This window comes from Rana temporaria, chromosome 3 (genome assembly GCF_905171775.1).
Source record: "Rana temporaria chromosome 3, aRanTem1.1, whole genome shotgun sequence".
NCBI classification, from domain to species: domain Eukaryota; kingdom Metazoa; phylum Chordata; class Amphibia; order Anura; family Ranidae; genus Rana; species Rana temporaria.
In genome coordinates, this window is record NC_053491.1 from 100,145,810 (window position 1) to 100,158,595 (window position 12,786).

General features: G+C 39.6%; 1 protein-coding gene across 1 annotated transcript in view; it reads left to right on the forward strand.

The window, feature by feature from the left end:
* The first annotated feature begins 557 nt into the window (after positions 1–557).
* CRABP1 (cellular retinoic acid binding protein 1) overlaps positions 558–12,786 on the forward strand; it is a 36,885-nt gene continuing 24,656 nt past the window's right edge. Inside the window, exons 1-2 of the mRNA XM_040343092.1 lie at positions 558–804; positions 3,868–4,046. Of these exons, the coding sequence (XP_040199026.1) occupies positions 735–804; positions 3,868–4,046 (249 nt within the window). The 5' untranslated portion in view covers positions 558–734. The remainder of the gene's footprint in view (positions 805–3,867; positions 4,047–12,786) is intronic.

The following is a 12,786-nucleotide window of genomic DNA, read 5'->3' on the forward strand; positions in this document are numbered from 1 at the left end:
AAGACATTAGCGAATATAATTTGCTAATGTCACACAAGTGGGTGTGCTTCTAATCACGTGCTTCTAAAAAAAAAAAAAAAAAACATATAAATTCATGCATCCGGCGCCCTGCATGGAGATTATGGGCCGGGCACATGGATTAGGGGGCAGCGCCCCTAATAATTGGGCCGCCACTGCAAAGTGCGCATACTGTACTTTTATACCTTTTTATACAAATACATACACATTTTTAGGTACATCTTTCACAGAGTTGTCTAAATGTAAATTTTTTTTCCCATTTGTAACGGACATAACAAATACAATATAGCATACTGTGCAGCTGTGGTGTTCTTTAAACTCTCCAGAAGAAATAAATATGTTTGCAATATGTTTTTTTTTTATATCCAGAAAGATACTTTCTTTCTCAAATAAGTATCATCCATTACATTGTAGACCTTAAGCTACAGCTAAACAGAAATGTAGCAGTGTCCATTATTCATATAATAGGAATATATCCTGGTAAGGTACTTATGTCCTGAATGAAAAACTGACATTTCAGAAAGGGGGCAGAGGAGAGGGCAGAAGGAGGGGCACCTATTCTCTCCTCCATCAAGATGACACACATGAGAGAATAAGACAGGACTCATTTAGACGTCTGGCTGGAATCAGACCGTTTCTCTCAGGGTGAGCCTTTCTGTTCCTTCATTTCTGCCCTTCTCACTGCCAACGCCTGCCAGGGAATTAGCACAGATACCATGCCGGATTTTGCAGGAATCTGGAAAATGAAAAGCAGCGAGAATTTTGATGAACTTCTGAAAGCCCTTGGTAAGACATGCAGACCACTAATTGTGTAGGATATTAGCATCTTAATCTTATGCTTAAGCTTTTGCACTCTAGTATTATATTAATTATCCTTGTCTATTATTTATACACTGTAAATTAATTGCGATTGCTAACTTTTCAAAGGACTCCAAAGTTACTGGCTTTATTTTGTTTCTAATGAGATAGCCCCATAGCTACATCATTTTTGTCAATAGATAGATAGATTGATAGATAGATAGATAGATAGATAGATAGATAGATAGATAGATAGATAGATAGATAGATAGATAGATAGATAGATAGTTGAATGTGTGAAATGTTTACGAATGGAGCGAATAATTTTTTTAATGGGGAAAGATGTTACTTATAGAAATGTACTTTCTTCTAACAGACTAACATCTACAGGTGGGGATCCAGGCAGGTTTAGTATTATTGCAAAAGTATTTATGGGTTGGTTATTTGCCAAAAGAAAAGTAAAGTAACAGAATCGTATGAAAAGTGTATAGGTTATATGTATAAAGCAGTGACTATGACACACACCAATCATTCATTTCAATTGTATATTTTTGGTGCATGTGTTTTAAATTACAGTAAGTGATTCCACATGCAGTGAATATTTTGTAAATTACACATTTACTGCTTATAAATCTATCATAAGTGTTAAAGGGGTGCAATGTATAGTAACTCTCAGGAATTCATTTTCCAGGCAGGAAGAAGGTATTTTGTAAAGTATTTTTATTCCCCTGTGCACACGTAGTAGTCTAGAATACAGGTGCAATTCTCCAACAGAAATAAATAACTCTTTCGTCATTTCACTTTATGTCATGTGAAAATGAGTAAAAACTGTATAATTTAATTTGGTTTGTATCACTACTTAACGTGGATTTTTTTTGGGGGTGCACATATGTAAGATAGCACTGTCAAACAAAATGAAAAAGACTCACCCTAAAAGTCATGCTTTGATTCTTAAAATAGCAATATCAATATAGTTTATGATTCACCCAAGATTATTTATTATACAGGATTTATATAGCGGCAACACTTTACACAGCGCTTTACAATAAAAAGGGGGACAGTACAATTCCAATACAGAAGGAATAGGAGGGCCCTGCTCTTAGAGCTTACAATCTAATATCCAATAAACATTGGTGATATTATGCTGAGTCAAAATTTTTAAACCAAAAATAGACTGAAATGTGATTAAAATATACATACATTTACATAGCTTTTCTGAAACGCATAAAAAGAAAAACAATTGGTGAAAACATTGATTTAGCTGTCATTCTGAATCTTTTATAAACCTTTGTATGTATAAGCAACAATCCAAGCTTGTGGCTTTGATTAACAGGGCATACCGATACCTTAAGAATGTTTTTGTGTTTTATTTTATTGGCGCATTTATTGGCTATTACATATGTTATTAGAGATGCATCATATATATTTTCACTAAAATGATACACATGCTTACGATTAGCTTAAAAAAAATAGATCTCAATGTTTTTTTTTTTACATCAGCTAGTTTGTGCTCCATAGTCAACAAAAAAACATCTCTACAAGCCTATTTTTAGATGCAGGTCTCTTGGTATTGTGTCTCCAATGCGGTAAAATATTTATCAATAGGAGAAGATTGCAGTTTCACCCTCTCCTGTAGATGTTGGGTGGTTAAGAAAAGTTATTTGGAGAGTCTAATTGTTTCTTGTGTTAAAAAATTGGACCACAGAACATGAATTGGTATAGGCAACTACTATAATTACTGGGTATTTGCAAAAAATGTTCTACATTAGCTCTAGCCACAACAATCAGAGTTTTTTTTCAGCTTTTGGAACTTATTGAATATCAGCTTTCTAATGAACTACTCTGAGGTGATTAATGTCTAAAATATACATTTAAAATTGGGTGTATTAAACACAGAAATAATCTTAAAAATTGTATTTAAACCCCAAACCATACATTTTATACAATGCAGGTTTCCAGTCGTTAAATGTAGTTGCATTTTTCTTAAAAAAAAAAAAAAATTCACTTTGTAATCCTACAAGTAACACTTATAACCGCTCTCATGTCTATACTCATTTATTTATTGTATCTAATTCAAACATGTCTGTCTTTGTTCATATGATTACATTATGGATTAGGACTAACAGTTTACAAAATAAAATGTGCTTTCTTTTAAACTCACAGGAAGTGACAAGAATATTGAATTTCTGACAAGATCAACAGCAATTTTCTGTACTTGCTGAAAGTGTTCATAGGCTGAGAAATAAAACAAATGCAACCACCACATCGAAGAATTGTTTAGCTGCAATAGATTACATTTTTGATTTCAGGTTCAGATACACATTAAAGGAAGCCTTAAAGCGATTTTAAACCGCAATAATATTTTCTTTAAACCCCTGCTAGAAAATTGCATATTGTGCTAGTATGCATTGCATACTAGCACGTTATGAAATACTTACCTTAGATTGAAGCCCTCCAGTGGTGCACTGTCACCACTGACAGGGCTTCCATCTTCAGCCGGTTTTCCTTCCGGGTTCAAGTGCTCCGGTCGTCTGATTGGCCAAGCCGTGATAACGTCACTCCCGTGGGAGTCACGGTCGCGGTGTGGAGCTCTGAAGGGACGGCATGGGTATGTGACATTACCGGCTGCATGCAGTGTGAATACCTCCTAAGCAGTGCAAGTTTAGGAGATATTCACTGTACCTACAGGTAAGCCTTATTATAGGCTTACCTGTAAGTACAAGTCAAAAAGATAGAAGACTTTACTACCACTTTAACATGAATTTTCAATATTTTCTGATTCACTGACCCAGAACAAAAAAACGGATATAGTTATGTACATTATGATGGAATTATATATGACTATTATATTGTGTACTACTGAAACTAAAATCTGTAGAGCAATTAATAAGGGTTTATCTGTAAGCATGGGAGGAGCCTAGAAGAGCCCTGAACTAAACCAAATATTTAGGCTACTTCTAAAATAGGTCATTAGTTGCATAGGACCATTTAAACCTCAAAATCGATAATAATTATTTATTGGGTCTTTTCTCAATTATTTCAACAACACAGGTGTGAATGCTATGCTCAGGAAAGTGGCAGTGGCCGCAGCTTCTAAACCTCACGTTGAGATCCGTCAGAATGGAGACCAGTTTTATATTAAGACATCTACCACGGTTAGAACTACAGAGATCCAGTTCACAGTTGGAGAAGAGTTTGATGAGGAAACTGTGGATGGCAGAAAATGCAAGGTAGTTATTTTGTATACATTAATCTGCCATGACACTGTGATCTCATTTTTGTGAGAGATAGCTTAGCTAAATGTGTGTAGGGTACTTCAATGTGTCTAACTTATTAAGTGAAAGGTAAAGTGTAAATTACTTTGGTGGCAACTAAAAAGTGTTGGAATTTATACGGATTACAGTTTCACAACTCCAATCCTTAAGTACAACACTTATGTGATAACGTAGATCAGTATTATATATTTATAAAACTAGTCATTTTCATTGAGATAACTAGTTGAGGCACCAGAGGGATGACATTGAAAAACAACAATTTAAATTGACATTCTTCAAAGGTGAACTTGCAGCCAAAACTTTTTTTTTTAATATTGGATAGCATGGGGAAGGGTTATACCTCTGTCACAGTTTTCCATGTGCCCCTGTAAAAGTGCCCATTACTTTCTTTCCCAGGATATAGGGTGCAGGAAATCTCCCAACATAGATAGAAATTAAATCCTGATAGAGCTTTCAATTATTCCACACTGTTTATTATATATTATTGTAAATTTCCCCTGTGTAGTGTGGGCTGTGTCGGCTTCCGTACTCTGCTCTAGTATATCCGTATCTTCCACTGAAATTAATTGCTGGCAATTTCCTGATGCTTGGAGAGTCTGAGAAACATTAAACAGTGGAGATAAATGAGAGAGTATCACTGTACCTGTTGGATATATCCCTAACCATCTGTTTAAAGTGTAAGTAAACCCCCCTATTATTTGCAGCCAAGGATGCTGTCATCTTTGCCTCTGTTTAATCTACAGCTGTCATGATGCTGCACATGTGATCGGTTATAATACCAGCCATTGGATGGTTTGACCGTTTTGGTGAGAGCACAACCAATGGGAGTGTTACATTTCCAGCAAGTGCCTTCTTGGATGGGTTTACGTCCGCTTTAAAGAACCAGAGAGATTAAGGCACAATACAGGCTTATAATTTACTGGTTTCTGGTAAGAGCATACAGTATATTGGAAGGTGGTGGTGAATCACGAATCACAAATGTTTTAGATTGCAGATTTTTGTTCAGCACGGTGGATTAACATATGAAGAATGCACATTGGGACTTTTTTTGTATACATATATACAGGCATATCCCACTTTTAAGTACGCAATGTTTTTTTTTTTTTACTAGCGCTGGAGAGTGCAAAAATCAGGCTGACTTTTGCATAGAAACCAATGAGCTTCTAACCCCAGCTTGTTCAATGAAGCCTGGTAATAAAACCTGGAAGCTCATTGGTTTCTGTGCAGATGTGAGCCTGATTTTGCACTCGATAGTAAATAAAATCCATTGTGTACATAAAAGTGGGGTATGCCTGTATTTTGTTAAAGCGGAGGTTCACCCAAATAACATCTATATCAGACCAACTTCTTTATACTTCTAAGGCCCCGTACTCACGACCAAACATGTCTCCTGAAACTGGTCCGCAGACCAGTTTCAGCAGACATGTTTGGCCGTGTGTAGGTTCGAGCGGACCATTTTCGGACGGATCGGACACCGCGTCATCGACGCGGCGACACCACGGACACGCCCCGCGTATTGTTTACGCGTGGACCTCTGTTCGATGGTGTGTACAGCCATCGAACTTAAGTCCCCGGGCAGACATGTCCGATGAAAACGGTCCGCGGACCGGTTTCATCGGACATGTCTGCTCGTGAGTACTCGGCCTTACATGTACAGTCCGCATTTTTTTTTTACGCTGTACATACCGTATAATCTATATTTGCAATCTGGCTTCTGGGTACTTCTCCCTGCAGGAATAGGCGTTTCTATGCTGAGGAGGAATGTCCTCTGGGAGGTCGCCCAGATGATTGACGTGCTTTCAGAAAAAGTTCCCCCCGGCGGATAAGGCCCCGCCCCCCCGTATTGCGTAAGGCGCGTCACGAGTCATGGCGTTTCCGAAAGAAGCCGAACATGAAGAAGCTCTATACGCTGTATAGAGCCGGCTCGCAGCTCTGCATGTTCGGCTTCTTTCGGAAACGCCGTGACCCGTGACGCGCCTACACAATACGGGGGCTGAAAGGAAGTCAATCATCTGGGCGACCTCCCAGAGGATATTCCTTCTCAGCACACTTGTTTATCGATGTGAATCATTATGGTTGTAATTATATTTGATTGTATATTTGACACATATACTTTTCCGATATCTTTTGATTTGTTTGGCACCAAAGGGTAAGTGCAGTTATCCATTATATATCTTCTATTTGTCCCCACTAGCACTAGTGGTGAACTGCTAGCTGCAGCATACCCTATATATTGACACAATCTTTATTTTTTTGTTTTGTTGCACTGGTGGCATATATCACACAAGAGGTCCACATTGTCTGGCTGAATATGGATCAGATGATCCTTCAGGATCAATGTTAGGACAATGAAAGCCATGTTGTCCAACAGAGCCTGTGCTTACTGTTCTCCCAACATAAGTATATCTACAGTAATAAACTTAAAATGAGAAGTGCAGCAGGGCTAATACTAAGATCAGTACTTTGGGAATCAGGTCCAGGTGCAGACAAAAGACTGAAGGGCAGGGTTACTGATTGGTAGTGTAGGGGTCCCACAACAAAGCATAGGAAGCACTGAGATGCAGGAAAGATTGAGACATGTAGGTATTCTTCCTAGATGTCCACTGAAACTAGAAAGACTCACTGGTGAATAGAGGTGTAAACAATCCTGGTGGATTCCAAATGAATAAAGAAATGTTGTGCTTTTAGATTGAAGATGAGGTGGATGGCCCTTTTGTATTTGGGAACAGTGAACATGCTGGAGTAAATCCCCTGAAACTGTTCTGCCACAGGAACTAGTGCTCAAACATGTTAATCTAGAAGACCTGGGAGGGCTCAATGGATCTGTTATTCTGTGCAGTGACAAAGGAAGGTTGGAAATAGGGATGAGCCGAACCCCCCCCCCCGGTTCGGTTCGCACCAGAACCGTCAAACGGACCGAACGTTCGTGCAAACTTTTAGAACCCCATTGAAGTCTATGGGACTCGAACGTTCGAATTCAAAAGTGCTAATTTTAAAGGCTAATATGCAAGTTATTGTCGTAAAATGGGTTTGAGAACCCGGGTCTTGCCCCAGGGAACATTTTATCAATGGAAAAAAAAGTTTTTAAAACGGTCGTTTTTTCTGGAGCAGTGATTGTAATGATAATTAAAGTGATTTTTATTTATTTTTTATTCCTTTAAATATCGTACCTGCTGGGTGTTACTATAAGAAAAAAGTCATTTAAAACTGCATGCGGCTTTAATGTAATGTCTGGTCCCTGCAATATGGATGAAAATCATTGAGAAAATAGCATGGGTTTCCCCGCCCCCCTCCCCCCAGGTCATTACCAGCCCCTTTGGCCCTATATACTTTGAACAGCAGTATACAGGCGGTGCAAACAAGACAGGGACTGTAGGTTTGTTGTTAAGTAGATCTTGTTTGTAATTTTGAACTGGTACTTTTTTAAAGTGTAGCTCCAGCCAAAATGCATGGTGCTTTTGTTAGCCTGCATTTTTATTTTTGTGATTTTTTTTTATTTACGCACACACATATATACATGCTAACAAAAGCATCATGCATTTTTTTTGAGAATCGTGAGAGAATCGTGATCTTCATTCTAAGCAAAAGAATCGCGATTCTCATTTTTCCCAGAATCGTGCAGCTCTACTGCATTTAGGAATTAATGTGAGAAACACCAGCAAATTTATTGACATAGCTTTAGGTGCACACTGTACAGAGGACACAGACAGTACACCACGTGAAAATACTGCAGCTAGCATAATCACCTGCCTGCCAGTATATTAGGAAGAGCGGATCTATCTAAACTCAATACAGTGTACAAATATATATACAACACCTGGGATGCATATATATCCTCTACACACTGTAACTAACTGAGTAGCGAAGGAAGTGATAAAGGGAGCAAAATTCCAGCTGGCAGCCCATGAATATATCACCTTCCACACCCAGGAATCAGAGATGCAAGCACTCCAAGTGTCTGAAAAGGTTAACAAACTTTCCTGTACTCTGTTAAGTGGGGATACAACTTTTTGTTGAGCAATTGGGCAACTTTGAGCCCTACACCTTGGTGGGGGACTGGGATTCAAGCTTGGGGGGTCTAGAAGTGAATGGTGCAGGAGTAGAGAAGCAAAAGGTATGTTTCTTAGCCTAAAGGAAAAAAACTTTGGCGTGTGTTCCTTATGCTTCTGGAGGAAGATCGGTTATTTTTGGCAACCATACCATTCTTTCACAAGAAAACCATACCATTCTTGAAAATCAAAAGGGGACCCAAAGAGACGTTGTCCCTTGAGGGCCATACAGACCAGACACTTTTTAGACATGGGTTCCACACTACAGCAGTTTAACTAAAGTATCCTCCAGATGTGTATAAACAGCAGACTAGGAGATCCATGCAGGAGATTAAGTTATTTATGCAAATATTAGAAACACATTTGAAACCATATCCAATTTTGTAACAAAAAGTTTTAGGTAGGTGTGAAAAAATGCTGTAATTTAAGAATGCTTTCAGAAATATAAGTGTTAATAGTTTAAGTTTAAGGGTTGCTTTTCTCATGTTCTAAACATCAGGCCTCGTACACACGACCGAGGAACTTGTCGGGCGAGACACATCGTTTTCCTCGACGAGTTCCTTGTTAGGCTTGTCGAGGAACTTGGCAAGCTTGCTTTGCGTACACATGGTCAAGACAAAATCTCCTCATTCTCAAACGCGGTGACGTACAAATACTACGGCAGGGGAAGTTTGATTCCACTTGCACAACTCTTGGGGCTGCTTTTGCTAATCTCATGTGTTTGCATGTTAAGTAAAAGTTTGGTAAGAGACGATTTGCACTTTACAGTCTGTTACAGCTTGAAAAATGTGTTATCTCCAGTACAAATGCTACTTTTACTCCCATCTCATACTTTATTCTGAGCAAGCGCGGGTTTCTTAGCATACACACGCTCGAGTTTCTCGTTAAAAACCAGCCCGACGAGGAACACGACAAGGAAGTTGAGACTCCCATTGAGGAAAAAGAGAACTTGCTCTCTTTTTTGCTCGTCGAGTTTCTCAACAGTTTCTTCGATGAAAAACGTACACACGACCGGTTTCCTCTGCAAAAAAGCTCTCCCACCAAGTTTCTTGATGGATTCTGCTGAGTAAACCGGTCGTGTGTACGAGGCCTAAGTGTAGATAATTTGACATTCTGTGCAGTTTCCCATTAACAAGCTCGGGTGGTTTTGTTCGTTTTTCTTTCTTTTGTTTTAGGTTATTGCATAAAAATGTGATATATTTGCTACTTAACAGGTGACTGTTAGGATGACTTATATATCTATTTCTACATATATGTATACATTGGGGGTTATTTACCAAAGGAAAATCCACTTTGCACTACAGTGCACTGCAAGTGCACTTGGAAGTGCAGTCGCTGTAGATCTGAGGGGGACATGCAGGGGAAATAAAAAACAGCATTTCTAGCTTGTACATGATTGGATGATAAAATCAGAAGAGCTTCCCCTTATTTCAGATCTTCCCCTCAGATCTACAGCGACTGCACTTCCAAGTGCACTTTCAGTGCACATGTAGTGAAAAGTGGATTTGCCTTTCGTAAATCAACCCCATTATGTCAAAAGGACCGTGTTAAGATGACTCTGTGTGTCTTATTATTTTACTGTACAGTCACTTATTTTATTATCTTTGTAAATAAAAAAGTTCTGATTAAAAAAAATATATATTTTTATCAATTAAAAAAATGGAAATTAAATGAACAGAAGAGAAATCCAAATCAAATCAGTATTTGGTGTGACCACTCTTTGCCTTCAAAACACAATCAATTCTTCTAGGTACACTTTTACACAGTTTTGAAGGAACTCAGCAGGTACGTTGTTCCAAACATTTTGGAGAACTAACCACAGATCTTCTGTGAATGTAGGCTGCTTCAAATCCCTCTGTAATCCCAGATAGACTCTATGATGTTGAGATTAGAGCTCTGTGGGAACCAACCCATTACTTCCAGGACTTCTTGTTCTTCTTTACACTGAAGAATGAAGATAGTTCTTAATGACATTGGTTGTATGTTTGGGGTTGTTGTCCTGCTGCAGAATATATTTGGGGCCAGTCACACTTCTCCCTGATGGTATGGCATGATGGATTAGTATCTGTCTGTATTTCTCAGCATTGAGGACATGATTGATCCTGACCAAACAACCAACTCAGTTTGCAGAAATGCAGCCCCAAACTTGCAAGGAACCTCCACCATGCTTTACTGTTGCCTGCAGACACTCAATATTGTACGAGCCCTTTGGAAAACAAATTGCCTCCTGCTACAGCCAAATATTTCAAATTTTGTCTTATCAGTTAAGAGCACCTGCTGACATTTTTCTTCGCCCGAGTATCTATGTTATTTGTACATACAGTAGTTGAGTTGCTTAGCCCTGTTTCCATGTCAAAGGTATGGCTTTTTGGCTTTAATTCTTCCATGAAGAATTTCTGGCCAGGCTTCTCTGGACATTAGATTGAAATACCTGGGTCCCACTGGTTTCTGACAGCTCTGTGCTGATGGCACCACTGGACATCTTCAGAGGGTAAAGGAAAGTAAGTATGAAGCATCTTTCATCTGTTGCATTGTTTCCATGGCCAACCACTGTGTCCATGGTCTTCAAGGTTACCCATTTCTTTGTGCTTTTTTAAAAGAGCTTGAATCTTTGCCTGGGCGAGACCTCACTGATGCAGTATAACTACCTTGTTTCTTGTTGCTGTGCTCATTCTTGCCTGGGTGTATGTGACATGAAACGGTCTTTCACAACCCCATCTTGGTAACAGAGTTTGGCTATTCCCCACCCAGTTCTAGGCCTCCTACACAGCTGTTTCTGTTTCAAGTAATGACTGTGTCTCAACCTACATATGAAATTGATTATCATTAGCACCTGCTTGGTATATATTTGTTAATAATACACCTGACTCTAATACTAAATAATATACCAAATGCATGTCTTTGTTCAAGCGTATAAGGTGTGCAAGTGTAAGAATTGATACTGGTTTGAAGCCAAAGGGTAGTTACACCAAATACTGATTTGAGGGGAAAAGGGAATAGCCGCTCCAGGTGGGAACCCAGATGAATATCCTCCGTTGCAGACAACTCAGGTGCAGGCAATGCACTTAGCAAAGCAGCAACAAAGATTTTCTCTGGACAGCCGCACTCTGAACAAATTGTAGCCTTTTATTAAAAGAAGGACAGCACTACAAGGCACAGCAAAATAAAATAAAACCTGACTGCTGACGTGTTTCGCACTGAAACTAGGGCTTAATAAACAAAATAATTCTGCATGGTGCCATAAGGTATATGCCCTTTAAAGTCCTTTGCTACATAAATTGATAATCCTAGGTATGCACTTTAAAGGAACTATAAATAGTTAGCCAAGGTTTAGCAAAGTAAGGTCACAGCCAATACAGAATAAACAGTATGACCTGCAAGGAAAAAGAGAGCTCTAGAGGGGGCTTCCAAAAATTAATAGCTTGGGTCCTTAAAGACAGGTGCATCCTCCACCAGTATGGTGGTTGCTTTGTTAGGGTGGACACTGCTGGATCCACAGTGAGGGCAGATCACTTTTTAACAGAGCCCTATTCAAAAAAGTACAAGGCTAACAAGCACTTGGGGGAGGAGGAGCAAAACATGTTCTTAGGGAGTTTCCAATCTCCATAGAAGAAATCTTGGAACAGTGGGCACACTGGGAAAGCCATTGCAGTATTAGGGCTGCAACTGAACCAAGACTGGGAACAGCAGTGACAATGTAAACAAACTGATCCACTAGTTTCAGAGTAGTGTATAACGGCTTAATAGGAGCCAAAACTGTCTCTTTTAATTTGGGAGTAATGGCAGGAGATTGTGACTCCTCAGGGACAAGCTCATCAGGTAAAGTCTGAAACAGACAGAAAGAGTTTCAGCAGTTCATGGCTCAGAGGCTGCCAAAGCTGCGGGTGAATCAGATACTGAATCTGCAGGAGAAGAAATTAGAGTGTGGTCAGAGTCTGCAAATAATTGGGTGAATTGTGCTATAAAGTCTTGCACCACTGTAGTAAAAACCTCAGCTGAGAGGGGAAAAGAAACACCCAATGACGCCAAGGAAGACTTGAAGAAAGAATAGACTTTAAGAGGATAGGGAAACAGGATTCCAGGTTGCCAAACTCATGATCTTCAGTGGGCACACTATAAGCAACCCTAGAGCCTTTAGTAGAGTTTAAGCTGGGGGCACAAGATTCAGCAGGGTTGCCTACCCGTGTCTAGAATCAGACATGTTGTGACAACAATTGCACTAAAGCAATGAATGTCTCAGAGTACGATGCAATGACAAGGGTTAGCTGGCAATGCCAGTAGCTTTGGACCTGACAAGAGCTCTGTGGCTAACTTTTTGCCAGAAGAGAATCTGGAAAGCACCCTATGTGGACCCCGGAGCCTGAATGTCACCTCCAGGCTATTCCTACATCATCCAGCTTGGAGGGGTCCAAATGCAGCAATCCAAAGTCCAGGTAAAATACAGCTGTGCCAGATAGCTGCAGATGCTAGTTCTAGAAGTGATATAAAAATGAGTCCTGGTCAAATAAAATTATGTTAACCAATTGCTGACCAGCCGCCGTCCTTATACGGCGACAGGTCGGCACGAGCCCAAGAACCGTTGTAGCTGTACGTTGGTCCCTTTAAGTGGGATAGCAGACGCGTCCGCTGCACAGCAAGGGTGCCGA